Source organism: Protobothrops mucrosquamatus, unplaced genomic scaffold (genome assembly GCF_001527695.2).
Source record: "Protobothrops mucrosquamatus isolate PMUCROS unplaced genomic scaffold, P.Mucros_1.0 scaffold8, whole genome shotgun sequence".
Taxonomy (NCBI): Eukaryota; Metazoa; Chordata; class Lepidosauria; order Squamata; family Viperidae; genus Protobothrops; species Protobothrops mucrosquamatus.
In genome coordinates, this window is record NW_015386395.1 from 2,031,880 (window position 1) to 2,052,700 (window position 20,821).

General features: G+C 43.2%; 2 protein-coding genes and 3 non-coding genes across 5 annotated transcripts in view; 1 reads left to right on the top strand and 4 right to left on the bottom strand.

Moving 5' to 3' along the window:
• Positions 1-12,337, top strand: part of DHDH (dihydrodiol dehydrogenase) — a 13,709-nt gene extending 1,372 nt beyond the window's left edge. Inside the window, exons 2-7 of the mRNA XM_015810337.1 lie at positions 2,406-2,517; positions 3,195-3,358; positions 7,949-8,201; positions 8,816-8,940; positions 9,974-10,124; positions 12,225-12,337. Coding sequence (XP_015665823.1) covers positions 2,406-2,517; positions 3,195-3,358; positions 7,949-8,201; positions 8,816-8,940; positions 9,974-10,124; positions 12,225-12,337 — 918 coding nt within the window. The remainder of the gene's footprint in view (positions 1-2,405; positions 2,518-3,194; positions 3,359-7,948; positions 8,202-8,815; positions 8,941-9,973; positions 10,125-12,224) is intronic.
• A 3,125-nt stretch (positions 12,338-15,462) lies between these two features.
• Positions 15,463-20,821, bottom strand: part of RPL13A (ribosomal protein L13a) — a 7,947-nt gene continuing 2,588 nt past the window's right edge. The window contains exons 3-8 of the mRNA XM_015810268.1: positions 20,527-20,592; positions 17,964-18,065; positions 17,430-17,515; positions 17,163-17,222; positions 15,997-16,119; positions 15,463-15,597 (exon numbers count right to left, since the gene is read on the bottom strand). Of these exons, the coding sequence (XP_015665754.1) occupies positions 15,511-15,597; positions 15,997-16,119; positions 17,163-17,222; positions 17,430-17,515; positions 17,964-18,065; positions 20,527-20,592 (524 nt within the window). The 3' untranslated portion in view covers positions 15,463-15,510. The remainder of the gene's footprint in view (positions 15,598-15,996; positions 16,120-17,162; positions 17,223-17,429; positions 17,516-17,963; positions 18,066-20,526; positions 20,593-20,821) is intronic.
• On the bottom strand, positions 16,463-16,545 carry LOC114922228. The gene has a single exon (XR_003810355.1). It is a non-coding gene; the product is annotated as a small nucleolar RNA Z195/SNORD33/SNORD32 family (small nucleolar RNA).
• Positions 17,298-17,375, bottom strand: LOC114922229. The gene has a single exon (XR_003810356.1). It is a non-coding gene; the product is annotated as a small nucleolar RNA SNORD34 (small nucleolar RNA).
• LOC114922227 lies at positions 19,505-19,589 on the bottom strand. The gene has a single exon (XR_003810354.1). It is a non-coding gene; the product is annotated as a small nucleolar RNA Z195/SNORD33/SNORD32 family (small nucleolar RNA).

A 20,821-nucleotide genomic window follows, 5' to 3' on the forward strand; every position in this document is an offset into this window, starting at 1 on the left:
GCGTCACCTGAGAAAAGTACATCTTCCTTCCCCTGTCCTTAACACTTTCTACAGAGAGACAGTCAAGAGCATCTTGTCATATTGCATTACTGTCTGATTTGGAAGCATTACTGCTTCAGACAGGAAGGCAGTGTAGAGAGTGGTGAGGATGGTAGAAAAGATTATTGGCAGTTCACTTCTTTCTATCCAGGACATAGCATATAAGTGATGCTTGAGCAAGGATTGTCTGGGACGCTATACATTCTCTTCATGACCTGTTTTCTTTGTTACCTTCTGGGAGGAGGCTTCGTGGTATCCAAAGCAGATTATCTTCTTTGGATTATCTGGGATTATCTAGGATGCTACACATTCTCTTCATGACTTTTCTTTGTTACCTTCTGGGAGGAGGCTTCGTGGTATCCAAAGCAAAACATCCAGATTCAGTCACAGCTTTGTTCCATATAGTATTGACCCTATGAACTCTCAAGTTTCTTCTTTCCGCTATGTATTCAAAATGGACAGTGATTAAAATTAATATGTATATATATGTATGGGTGTAATTTTTAATGTGGACCAGTGTGTGCATAGTAAAAAAATGTCAATAAAGGTTATCTTATCTTATCCAGCTAGGAGCAAATTTGCTACAGTTGGCATCACCCAAATAGCAATAGCAGTAGGACTTAGACTTATATACTGCTTCATAGTGCTTTACATCCGCCTCTAAGCGGTTTACAGAGTCAGCATATTGCCTCCAACAATCTGGGTCCTCATTTTACCGACCTCAGAAGGATGGAAAGCTGAGTCAAACTTGAGACGGTGAGCCTCAAACTGCCGAACTGCTGGCAGTTGGCAGTCAGCAGAATTAGCCTGCACTACTGCATTCTAACCACTACGCCACCATGTCTCCATCCAGAAATCCTCTTGAGGTTTGCAGAAATCCAGAAATTATTGAGAAAACAAATTTTAAAAATCTGCAAGGTAGGGGTGCCACTCCCTTCCTCCAAAGCTAAACCTTCGCCTACTTAGCATTCTTGCGGATTATAGACTGAAAGGAAGCAACTTACTTTAAAGAAGGATGGGATGGAATGGTTGATGGTTTTCATATCTCCAGTACAACTCCATGTTGCCTCGTGGCCTTTCATTACTTTGAATTAGAGCAAATCGGCACTTAATTAAGTCAAAGCTCCCCTCAGCAAGCAAATTAGGCATAGTCTTAGATTGCACCCTGAAGTATGCTAGCATAAGCTAAAATTTTCTCATCCTAATACATTCATTCACTCTTTCTGGGAAAATACTCTAATGCTTCTCTTTCCTCTGGAGAGCTAGCAGGAAACAACCTTATCACTTTCAAGCTCAGATAGGAATCTCATTAAAATAACAACAAAAAAAAACAAACAAAAAGCTGAGACAGTGCTAATTATCAAGCTATGGTACCACTCCTATCTCAGGGTGTCTATTAAGAAAAACAAACAAATTGATTCACCCTCCCAGATTATTTTCCTTGCATCCTCAGGGGAAAAAAATGAGTTAACTAATTTGGATGGAGCAAAACCATCTGTATAATTTGGACCAGTTCTTATTAATGTCAGCAAGAAGAGCAAATGGGTGATGTGGTTGGGATTGCTTAAACCAGGGGTAGGCAACCTTGGCTCTTTTATGACTCGTGGACTTCAACTTCCAGAATTCCTGAAGTCCACGAGTCATAAAAGAGCCAAGGTTGCCTACCCCTGGCTTAAACGAACTGTTTAAGTCAAGGACTACCTGTACTAGGTCACTAAACAGTTCATTTGGTGTTCACTCGAAGTTATAATGGCTCTGAAAAAAGTGATGACCATTTTTCACACTTGTGACTGTTGTAGCATCCTCACGGTCACGTGATCAAAATTCAGACGCTTGGCAACTAACTCATGTTTATGATGTCACAGTGTCCCAGGGTCACGTGATCACTTTTTTGACCTTCTGATAAACAAAGTCAAATGAGGAAGCCAGATTCACTTAACAACCATGTTACTCACTTAAAAACTGCAGTGATTCACTTAATGGTAGCAAGAAAAATAATAAAATGGGCAAAATTCACTTAACAAATGTCTCACTTAGCGACAGAAATTTTGAGCTCAAAATTGTGGTTGTTACTTGAGGACTACCTGTACTGAAATCAAACAGGAATACTGAAATGAAAAATAAAATCAACTCTATCTATATTTGATACACTTCTGTGCACCTCAATGGCTGTTCCCTACCTACCTATCCATAATGCAAGCACACAATTCCTAGGATGCAGATTCCCTTTTGATCAAGTGGAAGGATGAATTGAAAATTTATCAACCTTTGACCCCTTCCTCTAAGTACAAGGAGGGCTAATTTTGAAAGAATAAAATACAGTGTCCAACTTCATATAATTTGGCTGCTGCTTCTTTTTTTTCCAGATAGCTGCTATCGCTTCTAGCAGTCTCAAGCGTGCCCAGGAATATGCCAGACTACATGGCATTTGCAGGGCCTATGGCTCTTATGAGGAACTTGCACAGGATCCTGATGTGGGTGAGCTGAATTGGACCTTGGGGACAGAAAATCAGTTCCAAAACTGGCAGGGCAGGGTTGTGGAAGAGAGCAATTGAAATTCTCATGATAACTATGACCTGGGTGACTGAGAATCTCCATAGACACTCTCTCCTGAGAGGATCTGAGACTTGAAATTAGGAGGAATCAGTATAGGAAGACATATGCCAGATGTTTGAGCAGAGTAGTGGCCTAATGGTAAAGACCTTCGCCTCCCACTCAGAAGGTTGAGAATTCAATCCTAGGTATATATATAAGTATAATTAAGGGTCATAAAAAGGGAGTTATGCTAGATGTTTGTCTAATAATGTTTGTCAACCCTGGCAACTTAAAGATGTGTGGAAGGGAGGGAAGGAAGGAAGGAAGGAAGGAAGGAAGGAAGGAAGGAAGAAAGAAAGAAAGAAAGAAAGAAAGAGAAAGGAAGGAAGGAAGGAAGGAAGGAAGGAAGGAATGAAGGAAGGAAGGAAGGAAGGAATGAGGGAATGGTTGATGGGCTTCATATCTCCAGTACAACTCCATGCTGTCTCCTGGCCTTTCATTACTTTGTATTAGGCAGAGAGGGAGGGAGGAAGAAGATTCCCAGGCTCCAGTCTCCCCCTTTATCTCTCTTCCATTTTCTGTTCATTTGCTGAGGAGGTGTCTTCTGCTCCCCCCTCCAGATGTGATCTACGTGGGTTCTCTCAACACCCAGCATCTTTCTCACACCACCCTCTTCCTCCGGGCTAAAAAGCATGTTCTCTGTGAAAAACCAATGGGCATGAATGCCCGCGAAGTACGGGAGATGATACGAACAGCTCAGGAGAACGACGTCTTCCTCATGGAGGTATGTGAGATGTGAGCTTTTAGGACTCAAGCTCTAGCTCGCTTCACACATTGTGCAAAGCTCATGTGGGGCTTCTTTGAATTTCAGTTTTAGCATGTGGCGTAAACTCACCGACATGATAGCTTAGAAGCCCTCAGAGGTGCACAAAAAGAGTCACACGGTTTTTGAAGCATGTATTCCAGAACATTTTTTGCCACTTTATAGCTGTAGAAAAACTAAGTTTTTTTTAAAATAGAAATCATACTCTATTGTAATTAGATAAAGATCAATTAGGGAGGGATTTATTATTCTTAGTGCCAATTGCCCAACTTCCTTCCCAGCCGCAGTTTTAAAAGGTTTGTTTTGTTGATGCACAAATCACTAACAACAGTTGTGATACTGTATGTCTTTGTGTTCGCACTGAGACACCATTCAGTTTATTTTATAAACCTAAACATGCATTATATTGAATACTGAAAACACAGGTAGTCCTCGACTTACAACAGTTCATTTTGTGACTGTTCTAAGTTACAACAGCACTGAAAAAACTGACTTATGATTGTTTTTCACACTTACGACTCCCCCAGGGTCATGTGATCCAAATTCAGACTCTTGGCAATTGACTCACGTTTATGACCATTGCAGTGTGTCCCGGGGACACGTGATCCTCTTTTGCGATCTTCTTACAAGTCAGTGGGGGAGCCAGATTCGCTTAACAACCATGTTACTAACTTAACCACTGCAGTGATTCACTTAACAACGGTGGCAAGAAAGGTTGCAAAATGGGGCAAAGTTCACTTAACAGTTACCTTGCTTAGCGACAGGAATTTTGGGCTCAACTGTGGACATACGTCAAGGACTACCTGTATAAGAATTTGAATCATGGCAACAATGAGTGGGGGAAACTGGTTAGGATTGCTTTGTTACTGGAGATGCAAGCTAGAATATTAAACATCTGGTCTGATATTGTTCTAGTTATCTTATATTTTAGCCCAGTGTTGTCAGGATTGTCATCATGATTAACACACAGTTGCAGATTCTTCTTGGCTGTATCCATTACAGTTAGATTCAAGATATCAAGAACTGTGGATTTTATAGGCAAGGAGTGACCTTAGCAGGTCCTCCCTATAATACTAGGATGAAAATCTATATCCACCCGTTTATAGCAAATGATTGTTGCCATGCTGTATGTTTGTCAACTTTTGATATATTTTTTTCACCAAAGGAGCAAGCAATTCTTTTTTTGTGCAATCTAACTCCATGTTTGGGATTGTATTACAACTAATATAATTTTCAGGCTCTTTTTCTCCCTTTTAAAAATGGGGTTTATTGCTTTTGAAATTATATAGTTTCATTAATACCACTCTAGGTATTTATTTTGCTTTTGTTTTGCTAATAAGCGTAGCTCTCTATAGATGCGTGGTTACACAGAAATTATCTCTTTTTTCCTTCAACACTAGTTTTCATTTAGGAATGGGCTATCATGCATACAATCTGTGGGCCACATCAAATTAAAAAAGCAGAGAAAGATAATTAATTCAGTGGTGGAAAACAGAAGATTAAAATGTGGATGCACCTCAAGATAGTCAGGGAGGGAGGACAGAATCAGAAAAAAGTTTTCCTGCATCTCCCTGCTCCTAGTCCAAAGCCTTAAGCACTATCCCACACCATCTAGTTTTCTCCAACTGAGGGCAGTTTACAAAGGAAGCTGTCCTAATTCACATAAGAACTGCATCAGCATCTCTCATTTTCTTCTGCCTCCCAGGATCAACAATAAGGGAGTCTAAGATCTTTTTCTCTCTTTCTGACTCAGGAGAAAATCTTTACTTTAATACTTTGATCGCTCCCAGCTTATACCCCGACCTAAAAATCCTAATCAAGTTGGCAGGGAACCAACAAACCTCTGAGAGAAACAAGTCAGTGCTTGAGGTTTGCCAAGTGTGGCATATGCAATGTGCAATCCAACAGGTTTTATAAGTGACTTCCAGGGCAGCAATTATGCTTATTTATGGTGCTGGAGAAGACTCCTGCGAGTCCTCTGGACTGCAAGGTGATCAAACCGGTCAGTCCTAGAGGAGATCAACCCTGACTGCTCTTTAGAAGGCCAGATCCTGAAGTTGAAACTCAAGTACTTTGGCCACCTAATGAGAAAGAAGGACTCATTGGAGAAGAGCCTAATGCTGGGAAAGATTGAGGGCAATAGAAGAAGGGGGCGACAGAGAATGAGGTGGCTGGATGGAGTCACTGAAGCAGAAGGCATGAGCTTAAATGGACTCCAGAAGATGGTAGAGGACAGGAAGGCCTGGAGGAACATTGTCCATGGGGTCGCGATGGGTCGGACATGACTTTGCAACTAACAAAACCAGTCTGGGCTGCAATTCTCCAATTCCATACGGTTAACCTCCCCCCCCTCTTTTTGTAGAGATGGTGGAGGCGTGTTATATTAAGATAATCCAGTTTTTGCACTCCCTAATCAGTTTCTGTTCTTACTGCCACTCTCATTCTCCCCAAGCAATGCCACTTGAACTCCAGCCTTAGATTCCCACTTCCGGAGATTAAAAAAACCACATTCCTACTTTTTAATGACTGAAAAATCTAAAGAAATGTTCCTCAAGTCTAGAAATTTTAAGATGCACAGACTTCAACTCCCATATTGGCTGGGGAATGTTGGCACTTGCATTCCCCACATCTTAAAGTTGTCAAGCTTGAGGAGCATTGATCTATATCTCCTGCAACCTGATGAAATAATACAAATGAGCATAAATCAAGCTTGTAATGCAGCTGATTCATTTGGTTTGAATTACTGTGGGGTTGTTTTTTTCCCCCCTATGTTTCCTGGAGATTATGAAAGGAGACTGAGGGAATTTAGCCTTGCGAAAAGACATGCAAGGAACAAATATTTAATAGCACTTAAATACTTCTCAGAGAGTGGGGTACAAAATAATACATCTTAAGTTACAGGAAGGCAGGTTCTGTCTATACATTAGGACAGGGGTCTTCAAACTTGATCCTTTTATGACTTGTGGACTTCAACTCCCAGAATTCTTCAGCCAGCATGCCTGGCTGAGGAATTCTGGGAGTTGAAGTCCACAAGTCATAAAAGGGCCAAGTTTGAAGACCCCTGCGTTAGGAAAACTTCTTGACAGAGAACATCTAAAAGTGTGTTTCCACGGGAAGCTATCTAGGAAATTCTGTGACAAGCTCCATCTTCTTTTTATCCTTTTAACAACCCTGCAAGAGGTAATTAGACTGAGAAATGCATAAAGATCAAGTATAAGTAGTCCTCAACTTACAACAGTTCGTTTAGTGACCAAAGTTACAACGGCACTAAAAGGTGACTTATGACCGTTTTTCACACTTATGACCTTTGCAGCATCCTCGTGGTCACTTGGATCAAAATTCAGACGCTTGGCAACTCATATTTATAACGGTTGCAGTGTGCCGGGGTCTTGCGATCACTTTTGCAACCTTCTGACAAGCAAAGTCAATGGGGAAGCCCGATTCACTTAACAACTGTGTTATTAACAACTGCAGTGGTTCACTTAACAACCATGCCAAGAAAGGTTGTAAAATGGGACAAAACTCACTTAATAACTGTCTCACTTAACAACAGAAATTTTAGGGTCAGTTGTGCTCATAAGTCGAGGACTGCCTGTAAGAAGAATCCCAGCCCTGTGGTAGCGTACCCTGACTTTTTGGTTTGGTGTTTCTTAGCTTACAATCCACCGGTTGGTATCTTTCTTACAATCCACCGGTTGGTATGTTCCCCTTTACAGAACAGAGAAGAGCTCTATAGCTGGTCCTCGATTTACAACCACAATCGAGACCCAGATTTTCTGTTGCTGAAACATTTGTTAAGTAAACTTTGCCCCATTTTACGACCTTTTTTGATGCAGTTGTTAAGGGAATCACTGCAGTTGTTAAGTTAGTAATAAGTTTGTTAAGTGCATCTGGCTTCCCCATTGACTTTGTTTGTCAGGTCACAAAAGGTGACCACATGATTCCAGGACTCCTTTATAAATATGAACCAGTTGCCAAGCGGACTAATTTTGATCACATGACCACGGGGACATGGCTGTTGAGTGAATGGCACTCGACTGGTTGTTCTTTTTTGCCATTGTTAAGTGAATCACTGCACTTGTTAAGTGAATCGCTCGGTCATTAGTGGATGCAGCTTTCCCCATTGACTTTGCATGTCAGAGGCTGCCTGGGAAGATCACAAATGGCAATCACAGGAGCCCAGGATGCTGCAGCCATTCTTAATATATGCCGGTTGCCAATTACCCAAATTTTGATCAGGTGAACATAGGAATTGTCAGGATGGTTGTAAGTGTAAGGACTGGCCATCAATCCCCATTTTTAGTGCTGTTGTTACTTCAAATGATCGCTAAACGAATGGTTGCAAGTCAAGGGCCATCCGTACAGATTAGTGGAATTTTGCTTCCTGATGAGATCAAAGTTCTGTTTAGTCTTAGCACTCTCCCAAGGATTAGAAACTTGATTTACTTAGACTAAAAATATATAGACAGAAAAAAAAGAGGTCTGTATCCAATGCTACTTCCCTTGAAGTAAAAGATACCTTCCAATCTGAAAGGCCTTGGTCTCTTTAAGGGCTTCTGGACCAGATTCTTCCCGGTGTCTGAAAAAATCCGTACTGTCCTGGGCCAGAAATCTCTTGGGAATTTAAAAGTGCTCCGAGCTCAACTAGCTTTTCGGATGGACAATATTCCAAGGCTGCTGGAGAAGAAACTGGGCGGAGGTGTCATCCTGGATTTGGGCAGCTACTGCATCCAGTTTGCCTCTATGGTTTTTGGACCTGAAATGCCCCAGTCGGTTCTGGCCTCAGGATTGCTGTATGAAACAGGTAAATGCCTGAGCCTGCTCCTGCAGGAAAGGAGTTAAAGTAAATGTGGCTTGGTGGACTCTTGTCAGAAGGGACCTTGGAGGTCTTCTAGTCCAGAGGTCCCCAACCTTTTGGGCACCAGGGACTGATTCTGTGGAGAAAGGTTTTTCCACGGACCAAAGAGTGTGTGGTTTTGTGTGCTGCCTGCATCCCATTGATGGGGCTTTGCTTATTTGTGCAGACCAGTTGCTGGCATGCCACGGACCGGTACCAGTCCACGGACCGGGGGTTGGGGACCCCTGATCTAGTCCAACTGGCTTGAGGGAGGGGAATGGGATAGCTCGCCACAGCTAACTTGCCAGGGGACAACTCATTGCGTAACAATTTAACAATTTTATTTCATTATTTAAAATAAATAAAAAATATTTTATTTTTTGTCGATCACATTTCATTTTGTCCCTCCTTTGCATCCTTTCTTTAATGATTCTATTCCACTATTTCTTTGTTACTAGTGTAACTTTTGTCCAGCAACAAGTTGTCCTGCAATGAGTTGGCCATGGCGAGTTGGCCACAGCATATTGTCATAGATCCTGAGGGAGATGGTTTAGGCAGGCAAGCTTTTCTGTGTCTTTCAGGAGTGGACGAAACCGTTTCCATCATCCTCAACTATTCAGAGAACCGTCAGGCTGTGCTTAATGTCACCATGATGATCGATCTGCCAGGAGAGGCAACGATTGGAGGAACGGAAGGCATCATCAAGGTATTTGCTAAGGGATGGACACAGTGAAAGTCAAGGACATCCTTCACCAGAATCAGATTTCAAATGCTGCTGTGGAAATGGGACAATTGAGAACTGAGTGCAGACAGATGAGTGATTTAAAAAAGGATGGGTAGTCGGTGGCCATACTGTCTGTCTGTCTGTCTGTCTGCCTGCCTGCCTGCCTGCCTGCCTGCCTGCCTGCCTCTCTATCTATCTATCTATCTATCTATCTATCTATCTATCTATCTATCTATCTATCTATCTATCTATCTATCTATCTATCTATCTATCTATCTATCTATCATCTATCTATCTATCTATCTATCTATCTATCTATCTATCTATCTATCTATCTATCTATCTATCTATCTATCTGTCCATCCACCCACCCATCCATTCATCTATCTATCTATTTATTGTATGGCATATCTACAATATATTTTATTAAAAAGGAACACAAGGGTAAGATACAAAACATAAGATTATAAAATCTGGAATCTTAATAGGAAGATTACAAACATATACCAAAGTTGCAAATATAATTTTTCCTTCGTTTGTCACAGCAAAATCCTCATTATAGGCTGCTTTGACACTCTTGTCACTGTGTGTTGGATAGATCAATTTTTGGTCCCACATCATACTTAAGGACTGTCACCAAAAAAAAAAAAGGTTGTTAAATTGGGTCCAGTCACAGGTTGACTCGCCTTATGACCTGCACATGACTTCTCACACTATCAAGTTAACCAATGGATAAATTGAGCACATTAATTCCTAGTAGGGCGATATGAGTTTTGTGTTATAGCTCAATAAATTAGATGTGTTGGATATGCATAATTACGGGTTTAATGTTTTAATATACAACACTCTGTGTGTTTCAACTTGCAATATAAACACAATGCATATTAATCAAATAACCTCTGGTTGGTATAGGCTGGGTTATAAATGTTATGGTCTACCACCTGCAGATTTGCAGAGTAGAGGTAACATGAATTCAATTTTGTCATTGGAAAGATCATCCTGTTTTTCTTCCTAGATTCCGGACAACATGAACAGCCCTACAATCATGTTTCTGAATGGGAACCGGTGGGAATGTCCCTTGCCGCCTTCTCCGGAGCCCCTCTACTTTAAGCACAATATTGGGTTTCGATATCAAATTGAACACGTCCGAGAGTGTCTGGAAAATGGTAATTAAGTAGTGGTGGTGATGGTGGTCCTCCTGGATGAGACGGAAGATCTATTTAACCCAGAAGTTTTTCTTTGATTGATCCACATCCATTCTTCTTTTTTCTTTTTTTAACACTGCATCTCTAGCATCTGGCTTATTTTACTCTCAACTCTGCTGTCAGTTATAAAAGCTGTGACATCTCTGGTGAAATTGTAGGTGTCAACAAATACCTCAGTAAAGATGGTATATACATACATACGAACATAAAATACATCTTCCTGCAAATTTGGGTGCATGCTATTTATGTGCAATTGGTTTACACACACTCTCAGGCGATATTTTGCAACATCTCCTTTGGCACAAGTAACAGTTTCCAAGAGTTTCTTGTAATTAGCTAATCTATTTTTGTTCATTTTCCCTACTCTTATCTGGCAGAAATCTAACTTGAAAACTTCCTTGCATTCTAGAGGTTCTCAATAATATGAGACTGTGAAGGACAATTCAACACTTTTACTGTTCAAGTACAGATAGTCCTTGACTTATGACCACAACTGAGCCCAACATTTCTGTTGCTAAGCAAGACATGTTAAGTGAGTTTTGCTCCACTTCACGACCTTTCTTGCCGCAGTTGTTAAGCGAATCACTGCAATTGTTAAGTTAGTAACACGATTGTTAAGTGACTCTGGCATCCCCATTGATTTTGCTTGTCGGGTTGACCACAGGACACTGCAACTGTCTTAAAGACGAGTCAGTTGCCAAGCGTCTTGAGTTCTGATCACATAATCATGGGGATTCTGCAACGGTTGTTCAGTGTGAAAAATAGTCATAAGTGCTGTTGTAACTTTGAACAATCATTAAAAGAACTGATATAAGTCCAAGACTATCTGCAGTTGCCACCCAGAGAAGCCCCACAGCAAGATGGTGGCAAATAAACTTAACAAATAACTTTATGACCGACAGCTGATTTGGCGAAATATTCATCCTCTTCAGCTTCAATTGCTGAATATATCTGCTTCTCTTCACTAAAACCTACAATTTGAGCAGGGGCATCTCAATTTTCTTTCTGTATTCCCCTTTCCGCATTTGAAGTACTTTTCTGTCTTGACTATCTTTTTGCACTGAAACTAGGTCAGTGGTTCTCAACCTGTGGGTCGGGACCCCATTTGGGGTCGATCGACCATTTCACGGGGGTCGCCAAGCAAGGCTGCCCACCATTTTTTTTGTCCGCTATTTTTTTGTCCGCCATTTTTTTCCCCTTTTCCGGCAGGTGCCTTACCTCCCTTGGGCTGGGCCAGCTGGTGGTCGGCTTGCTTCGTCTCTGCCGCTTGCCAGCTACGCCTCGGCTGGCGCAGGGGGCGGAACCATGCATGTGCGGCGCTCCCGGGCAGGGAAAGTCCTCGACTTACGACCAGTTGGGTAGTCCTCGACTTACGACCGGTTTAGTCCTCGACTTATGACCGGTTTAGTCCTCGACTTATGACCGGTTTAATCCTCGACTTACGACCGGTTGGGGTCGCGGCATTAAAAAGGTTGAGAACCACTGAACTAGGTCTTCCCTCAATGCCATGGAATATTACATCTGTTGAACCAAAGATGCTTTTTTTCACGAGGCAACTGGACTTCGTTTTTCTTTGAAGATGTTTCGCTTCTCATCTAAGAAGCTTCTTCAGCTCAGAGCTTCAAAGAAAACCAAGAAAGTCCAGTTGCCTCGTAAAAAAATATATATAAATCTTTGGGCTGTGTATGACCTGGATGGCTGAGAATCTCCATAGACATTTAGCTTACATCTGTTGAATTTTTACTTAATAAAGTTGCTCCTCAAAACCTGCTATAAAAGTGATTCCTACTTCAGAAGACAATTTCAATTATTTCTCAGGTTGGCAACAAGCTCTAATGATCTTGTGGCTAACAAGTTAAGATGTTCCCATTTGAAGCAAAGGATAAAGCTTTTATAGTTCACACCAGGATTAAACTCTAGGAAAGAGACAGAGGATGCTTCTACGCAAAACTGAGGCTAAGGATAGTTAGGAGTCCAGCAATATGGGGCAAACCACAAGTTTCTCCTTTGTGTGGGGTCTTAATTTATTTATTGCTAATTCAGGTTGTATCTTGCATGCAGGTTTGAAGGAAAGTCCCATCATGCCCTTAGAAGAGAGTGAAAAAATTGCCTGTATCATGGATGAAGCACGAAAACAGGTGGGAGTAATCTACGAACAGGACCGTTATGTGTAGTGTTGAGACCGGCTAATAAAATTTTCAATTCTACCAAAAGTTGCCTCTACACAATGGTTGCGTTAATTAATTTAAAACTGTCTGGTTCAGAATAAGCAAGATTGGTTTTGGCCTGGAAAAGCATAAACTCCATGAAAATGTTAGCAGAATGTGCACTTCTAGGTTAGAACTTTAAATGATCTGCTTTTAAAGAGAGCCAATATGGTATAATGGTTAAGAAGCAGACCAGGAGCAGGAAACTCAGGTTTTAGATCAGACATGTCAAACACAAGGCCCGGGGGCCGGATCCGGCCCACGAAGTAGTTTCATGTGGCCCACGAAGCCATCCTGGAAACAGTGAGGGAATGGCCCCTGCTGCCTTGGTCCTGGCCCAGGCCGGCCGGGAGCCAATGTACAATTTTGTGGTGGCCATCTATGCTGAAACGCATTCAGTCTTAGCTCCACAAGGCCGTCTGGAAACAGCGAGGAACCAGCGCCTGCCGCGTCAGCCCCGCCTCCTGGGTGCATGCTGGGGAGGTGTCACCCTTTGTGAGGAATGAAGAAATGCAACATCGCCTGGAAGTGGCCAGCAAATGGCCCTGGCCTACTTCACATGTCCGGCTTGATGGGCTCTGGGGGAGGGGTTTCGACAGGCAGCGGGCACTCTCCTCACAGTGCCGAGAGGCTGAGCTGGGTGGCGCGAATCTGATGAGAAGTGCAATGCTGCCTAGCTGCCAGCCTGTCCAATTTCAGCAGGTAGCAAGGTGCAAAGCTGGCGAGCTTCGCGCCACCTGGCTCAGCCTCTCAGCACTGTGAGGAGAGCGCCCTGCTGCCTGCCGAGACTGGGCAGGCTGGGGGCTCGTTGACGTCGCGCTTCTTTTCAGATTCGTGCTGCCTGGCTCAACCTCTCGGTGCTGTGAGAGCACCCCGCTGCCTGCCGAGACCGGGCAGTCTGGGGACTGGGTGGCATTGCGCAGGTAACATTGACTCTCACGCTGCTGATGGCATCCCCTCCTCCAGAGCCCACCAAGCCAGATATGTGAAGTAGGTGAGGGTCATGTGCTGGCCATTTCCAGGCGATGGTGCATTTCTTCATTCCTCACGAAGGGTGACACCTCCCCAGCTGTGTTTCTTGCCTGTTTTTCTCCCTCCCTCATCTCAAATATTTTCCCACCACTCTGTACTTAGGAAGGAAAGGAGAGGGAGGGTCTGAGGGAAGTCCTGCCCTGCTGCCCTTTCACCATCTCCTTGCCCCCTCCTCCTGGCCTATCCTGGGGGGTCTCCCATCCTATTGCTAAGGAAGCTTTGGATACAAAGTCAGGTCTCCTCCCATGGAGAGGGAATGGGCCTCCCTCTGACTTTGCCCTCGTACCCATCATGAGCAACCTGGCTAAGGAGAGCAAGCACAGCAGCAGCAGCCTTGAGGAGATAAGTGCAGCTGGGCGCCCCCTTGGGGAAGTGGGGCTGGGCTTGGTGCCACGGGTGCTCAAGGGCCAGGCTGGGCATTTGACCTCTGCTGCCCAGGGCTCCAGGCAGCCCACACCACCATCCAGGCCCCCCCCCATGGCCTGAGAGGAACAGTGAGGCTCCTCCAGTGGACCATGCCTTGGCACTTGCCCTGGTCCCACCCCCTTCTGCCAGAGACTTTCAGATCTGTCCCACTCCTGCCCAGGCCCCCACAGGCACTATTGACAGGAACAATGTAGAGCTGGCCATGCCCACCCAGTAGACCACACCCACCCAGGGCCCCCCTTCCCCCCACAATGCTGATGCAACCCTCAATGAAATTGAGTTTAACACCCCTGTTCTAGATCTTCCTTAGAGGCATGGAGCAAGCTGGGCGAGTAATCCAAGCCCTACATAGGGAAATAAAGAAATCTACAGTATCTACCAACCTACACTGAGTGTGTATGGTAATGATGGGTCCACAATTGTATACAAAGGGGCCTTCATCTTGCAATGACTTGATTTGGGATTAGATCTTGTATCATCAAAATAAGCAGAGTTGGCAATATTATTACATTAACTCTTGAAGGATTTCTGATAGCAATATAAAATTCTCATTAGTTCATGTAAGATTTCAGCATTTTCCCATAATGGAAGACCTTGCGAGATGAGATTGCTGACACTCTGAAAGTCTCTGACCATCTTTTCACACAAGTATTTTGAGATGCTGGGGAATGGAAAAGCTTGCTAACTTTCAAAGTCAAGTCTGAAGATGCAAAAGTACAAACTTTTGATTCGAAACATATGCTTTAAACTTGCTCCAACTGCGAGCCACCCCATCAGCAAAATGTGAATGGGTCAGGTAGACAGCATAAGACGGTATAGTGCCCCCAATGCATTCGGTGAGAAGCCAGCTGAGCTGCCTAAATCGATAACTAAGAAGTAACATATAATACTGCTGCTGGCAACAGTTTAAACAGATAGCTGTTATAGTTGTTCAACCATCAAAACTCATTTGGAGACCTTGCTTCTGTGATTCGGATATGTGCCCACAATGAAAGCACTATCAGCATTCAATTTTGTACTTCGCAAAATAATTTTAATTTTACTCTGAGCTGCCGAGGACCCCCACTTTGAAAATCCCTAGGTTGGAGAATAGGTACCCATACTGTTTACCTCCTTGAAAATAAATCTAAAAAAAATCTAGCTCTCAGAAAATCAAATACAGGTAGGTATTCTCCAACTTACAACAGTGAGCATTCAAAGTTACAACGGTACTGAAAAAAGTGGTTTATGACCATTTTTCACACTCACGACCATTGCAGTATCCCCGCGGTCATGTGATCAAAATTCAGACACTTGGCAATTGACTCATAGTTATGACGGTTGGTTTCCTGGGGTCAGGCGATCTCTTTTTGCGACCTTCTGATAAGCAAAGTGAATGGGGAAGCCAGATTCACTTAACAACTGTGTTGTTAACACCTGCAGTGATTCACTTAACAACCATGACAAGAAAAGTCATGAAATGGAACAAAGCTCACTCAACAAATGTCTCACTTAGCAACTGAAATTTTGGACTCAGTTGTGGTCATAAGTCAAAGGCTACCTGTATTCATTCCCATCAACTGGAGCCATTGCTAAGAGGAAAAAGTACTTGAAATATTCCTTTGAAGAATAATGAAACTTAAAACGACACCACAAGTCTGTAAATTGTATTCTTTATTGTGAACTGAACCCTAGACCTTCATTTAAATCAAGATACCATAATGCTTCAGGACATCTGTGTATGGAGCAATCTTGCTCTCCACATTTTTTTCTGCTAGCTTTCGGAGTTTCTAAAAAGGAGAAAGAAAAAGAAGAGGAACTCAGTACAACAAGAAGATACTAACAGGCAGGTAAGCGTTAAATAGAAATCCAACGTTGGGAAATTACACAATTTGCTTAGACAAACTATCAGGGAATCAGTCACAGAATCATTATTCAGATTCACCTTATAATTTCTTCTTTACCACCTACTGGACAATTAGTAGTTTCTCTTGGTGGAAAATCTAAAGTTATTATTCTTCCCCACCATTTTTAATTTACGTGTTCTGGGACTTCCAAGCATAAGCATTTCTCCACTCAGCCTTTGATATGCAAGATTTGGGGGCGGGGGAAAGAGACAGCCATCTCCCTGCTAAGTCTGGTCTAGATAGAATACCCTTGACTACAATTATAAGCTAAGGTTAACTCACCATAAGCTGTTTCTTCTTTGTATAGTGAACCTTGGCCTTCTCTTTGCGCTTCTCTTCCAGAGTGGCTGTGATGGCCTGGTACTTCCATCCAACCTCATGGGCAAGGCGGCCCAAATAAGCAAACTGTGTGGAAGAAAAATGCAGCACTTTATAACCAGTCCTGGCCCTGCACCAAATTTTACACCTTCTATTCTTGCTCAGCAAATTTCATTTTCTCAGATGCTTATTAATGCTATTCCTAGTACTCCACACCCACCCAAACCACACAGACAATTCAACCTTTAGCCTATAGCCCTGTTCTTCCTTTACCTGTCTTCCACCTCTGCAGGATCTTAACAGAATGGCTCTCTAAACTAGCATGGCTACCTCAGCAGAATCAGAATTCTTCTTCTCCATCACCTAGACTCGCTAACCCAGAGGACCAACACCCCCCCCCCCCAAATGTCACAGAATGTATTACAAAAGGCAGGTCTCAGATGGTAGTGCATGAAACGTTGTCTCATGGTCTTGAAACTCGAACTATGGTGGAATGTCATCATCACAGACCTATTCAAATCAGTACACTTAACAAATGGAGCAGATATATTATCCCCCCTCCCAGCTAGTAAGGCCAAGATTCCCAATCATCAAAAATCTAACAGTCATGCTGTGGGAGAAAATACCATACTATACTATACCCCTACTATAAGAGCCATGGTGGTGCAGTGGCCAGAACGAAATATTGCAGGCTGACTCTGCCCACAGTCAGGAGTTCGATCCTGACTGGCTCAAGGTTGATTCAGCCTTCCATCCTTCCCAAGTCAGTAAAATGAGGACCCACATTGTTCGGGGGCAATAATGCTGACATTTATAAACCACTAAGACAGTGCTGTAAAGCACTATGAAGCGGTATATAAGAGCTATTATTACTACATTTTCAGGCGGAAAACTTATCTGGATGGATATCATCTTGCTTGATATCATCTAAGCAACTGTGGGGGTCTCCCAGGCTTCAGATCACCTTTTCTTATCTCAATTCTTTTAGCCAGAGAAAAGGAGCTTCTGAAAACATATTTCCACGCTTAAAGTAGGAAGCCAGGGGTCCTCAATTTATAATTTTAATGGCAACAGACTTGAAATCATGCACTAAATCCCTACTGTTAATTCTTAACAATAACAAACATTACCTTGCGTGTGGGTTTGAGACGGACCACTTTCAGAGCAGCAGGGACGACCATTCTCTTGCGCTGCAGGATAAAAATGTCCTGTTAGTAATACTTGCACAATGAAAGCAGCTCCGAGCAACGCTACGGATGCTCAGATCTGCCTCAGCGTTAGGTTTGTTTTCTTCTCACATCTCAAGTCAAACAATGTAGGTAAAAAAGAACATCACTGACAGAGCAGGAAGCCAAGGAGTCAAGATAATTTCTCTTGCACATCAGAAAGGAAATTACCTTATCGTAAGGTGGAGGGATGCCATCAAAAACCTTCAGCCTCTCTAAGGCGGCCTGACCACGTTTGGTTTTGTGAGGGAGCATTCCTAGTGGAACGAGGGGAAACAAAAATGGGAAAAGCATAGAGGGTTAGTGGAGACCCCAAGGAAAAGGTCAGATCTCTTTGAAATAACATCTGCAATGCTGAGCAGAACGAAGGACTCAATGAGATCACCGAGCAAACATAAGCGAAAGTAACCTGGATTAAAAACACTTTACCCCATCCCAAATTCAACAGTCTTTGCTAATCAGATCCTTCAAGGTCTTTTGAACTACAACTGTTTTAACTGTCAGACCACAGGGACACTGATCATAATCTGGAAAGAGTGGGTTAAGGAACGCTAACCTTGCTCAAAATGCACACACAAAAATGCGTATGTGGACATCCACTAAGCACTGAATGACATATTCCGCAATTGCGCGCAGATATTTTGAAAAAGCAATTTATTCTTTGTAAGGGATCACTTCCATTTTCAAGGAGAAACTAACACTCACCTCGAACTGTTCTCCAGAAAATTCGACTGGGGGCACGGAAGTGATACGGGCCACGGGATGGGTTGGTGTTCATCCGCTTGCGGAGGAAAGCAAGGTATTTCACTGTGAGAATAGAAAAAGAGAGAAAAGGGCTTAGACTAGATCAGAAAGATCAATGTGACTGAACCCCATAGATGACACAGCTCATTCATGTGCTTAGTTCCTAAATGGAGGCACCAAATCCCCATACTTACAAACAAAATCATTTACTACAGCTATGAAGAGCTACCTTCAGAATGCAGGAACCTCCCAGGCATAAGAAAGCTTTCAGGTTCTTGTGCAAACGATAGATGTATGGACTCTGGAATCCTTGTCTTACTCGACTTAGACTCTTTATTATTAAACTTATTAATATAGTAATAGGTGCACTTAGGCAACTCCTTTGCAAGCTGCACTGGTTGCCAATTGGCCTCCAGGTAGAATTCAAGATGTTGGTCAGCAATGAAAAAGCCTTCCCTGGCAGAATCACCCGTGGGACAGCTCTCTCTCCAGTTACATCTGCTCATCTTCTTAGATCTTGAACAGAAGGAATGCTCCGGGTCCCCTTGTTAAAATTGTATCAGAAATGTACCTCTCCTGTTGCTGCACCTGGACTGTAGGGTTTGAACCCCTCTTCCCCTAACATCTGCATGGATCAAGCCTGTTGCCATCTAGGAAAGCCCTTTTAAAACATGGCTCTTTCACTAGGGCAGTGATGGCGAACCTTTTAGAGACCAAGTGCCCAAACTTCAACCCAAAACCCACTTATGTATTGCCGGGTGGGTGTGGCTACAGTGGTCATGGCAGATGGGTGGGCATGGCCAGCTCGATGTTGTTCCTGGTGAGGGACGCCTGTGGGGGCCGGGCAGGGTTGGGGGAGATCCAGGGGTCTCTGGCGGGTGGGGAGGTGGGTAGGAGGCTGGTTCTGCGGGGTGAGGCGAGGCAGGGTGGGGGTGCCATGTTGCAGGGCAAGGTGAGGCAGGGGCCGGGGCGGCTGCTGCCTGACACCATCAACCCCCACATACGAAGGCCAGCAAGTGCATGGGTGCTGGGATGCATCCGGCCACGTGGGACCTCAGCAAGTTAGTGGGCGGCTGGTTGAAGAGGACGGTTGCCATCTCCGGGGCATGGCATGCATGCCCACAGAGAGGGCTCTGAGTGCCGCCTCTGGCATGCGTACCATAGGTTCGCCACCACTGCACTAGGGCTTTCCTAAATGGCAACAGGTTTGATCCCTGCAGATGTTAGGGGAAAAGGGGTTCAAACCCTACAGTCCAGGTGCAGCAACAGGAGAGGTACATTTCTGAGGGATTGTTTCTGATGGGATTGTTTCTATGAATGGAATAAATGAATAAATTATCCCTACATTGTGCTCCTCGTCCCAAGCAACCGGGTGGCACAGTGCCTTAAATTCAACATGGAAAAAAGAAGGGAAGAAATGCCGGCAGTTCTCTTTGCTCCCTCAGAGCCTATGCATATCGTATGGATAGTTACAGAGCAAAGAAGGCTGTGAGAATACGCTGGTGGTCTCAGATGGTAGTGCATGTAGAGTTGTCTCATGGCCATGACACTCGAATTAAAGGTGGTTAAGGCATCATCACCGACCACTTCTCAGCCACCATTGTTGATATTTATTGTATCACATTCTTACTTTGTGCCATCCGTTCTTATCTAGTCTTTTCTTTTGTGCAGAGTGGGGAAATGGTTATTTAAAAGCATCCAAATCTTGATGCAATGTACATATGCCAAAGTAACATGTCAAAGCTCCCAAAGAAAGGTTGGAAGAGCAGCCTCCAGTATTAAGGTTTTTTCCCCCCTGTCCACCCCTATGTTTTTCTCAAGCTTCTCTGCAGTGAAAAGACATTAAGAAAATACCAACCTAGCCAGCTTAGACAGCTCAACAGTGCAAGATGTTTAGAATTCTACCACAAAGATGAGCTACGGGCACAATTCTTCCACATGCTGCCCCCTAGCTATGTTACCAAGTATTAATTAAAATGGAAGGAAGGCTCTCTATGCAATGCTTGCCAATATGATTATACTGCATTTTCTGGAAAAACAAATGACCAATAACAACCTCCCAGAAGCTTATTCATTCCTTTTGCTGATGCTCTTTCTCCCTTGGGGGTCTCAGGACCTTTAAATATTTACTCCAAGCCTTTGAAACCGCTACCACTAGGTCTCAAGATTGTAGAGTCTTGCCACTTTTATGCCAAAGTAGAACTAGCTTTAAGGAAAATGATTGTTCTTGATTCTCGGTCATTGTTTTAAAGCAGTGTTTCTCAACCTTGGCAACTTGAAGAGGTATGGACTTCAACTCCCAGAATTCCCCAGCTAGCACAGCTGGCTGGGGAATTCTGGGAGTTGAAGTCCATACCTCAAGTTGCCAAGGTTGAGAAACACTGTTTTAAAGAAACATGTGCCTGAAGATTAGAACTTACCCTAATTGCCAAAGCTAAGTAATCTACTTTCCTAGTTACTGGGTAGCTTGAAAAAATGATCTCCAAATTATTTTGACAGGTTTGGAAGCCTCAGTTTTACTTACATTTGTTGCGGTAGAAGTTGCCAGATATGTTAATCCCTTCACATCGTACAACCACAACTTTGCGCCCTGAAGGAAAAGGAAAGATCAGAGTATGTCTTCTAATATGGAATACAGATTGGACAATAAAGTTTCAAAGAGTGATGCCTAGTATGTTACAAATTGTAATCTTGTATCCTCAGAAGTCTACTACTTCACACTTTCGTTGCTTTTCAATCCACAGATGAATAAACTAGTTCATGTAAGAATGGCTGGAAAAATCTAGCTAAGCTTCAGTGAATTTATTTATTTTTATTAT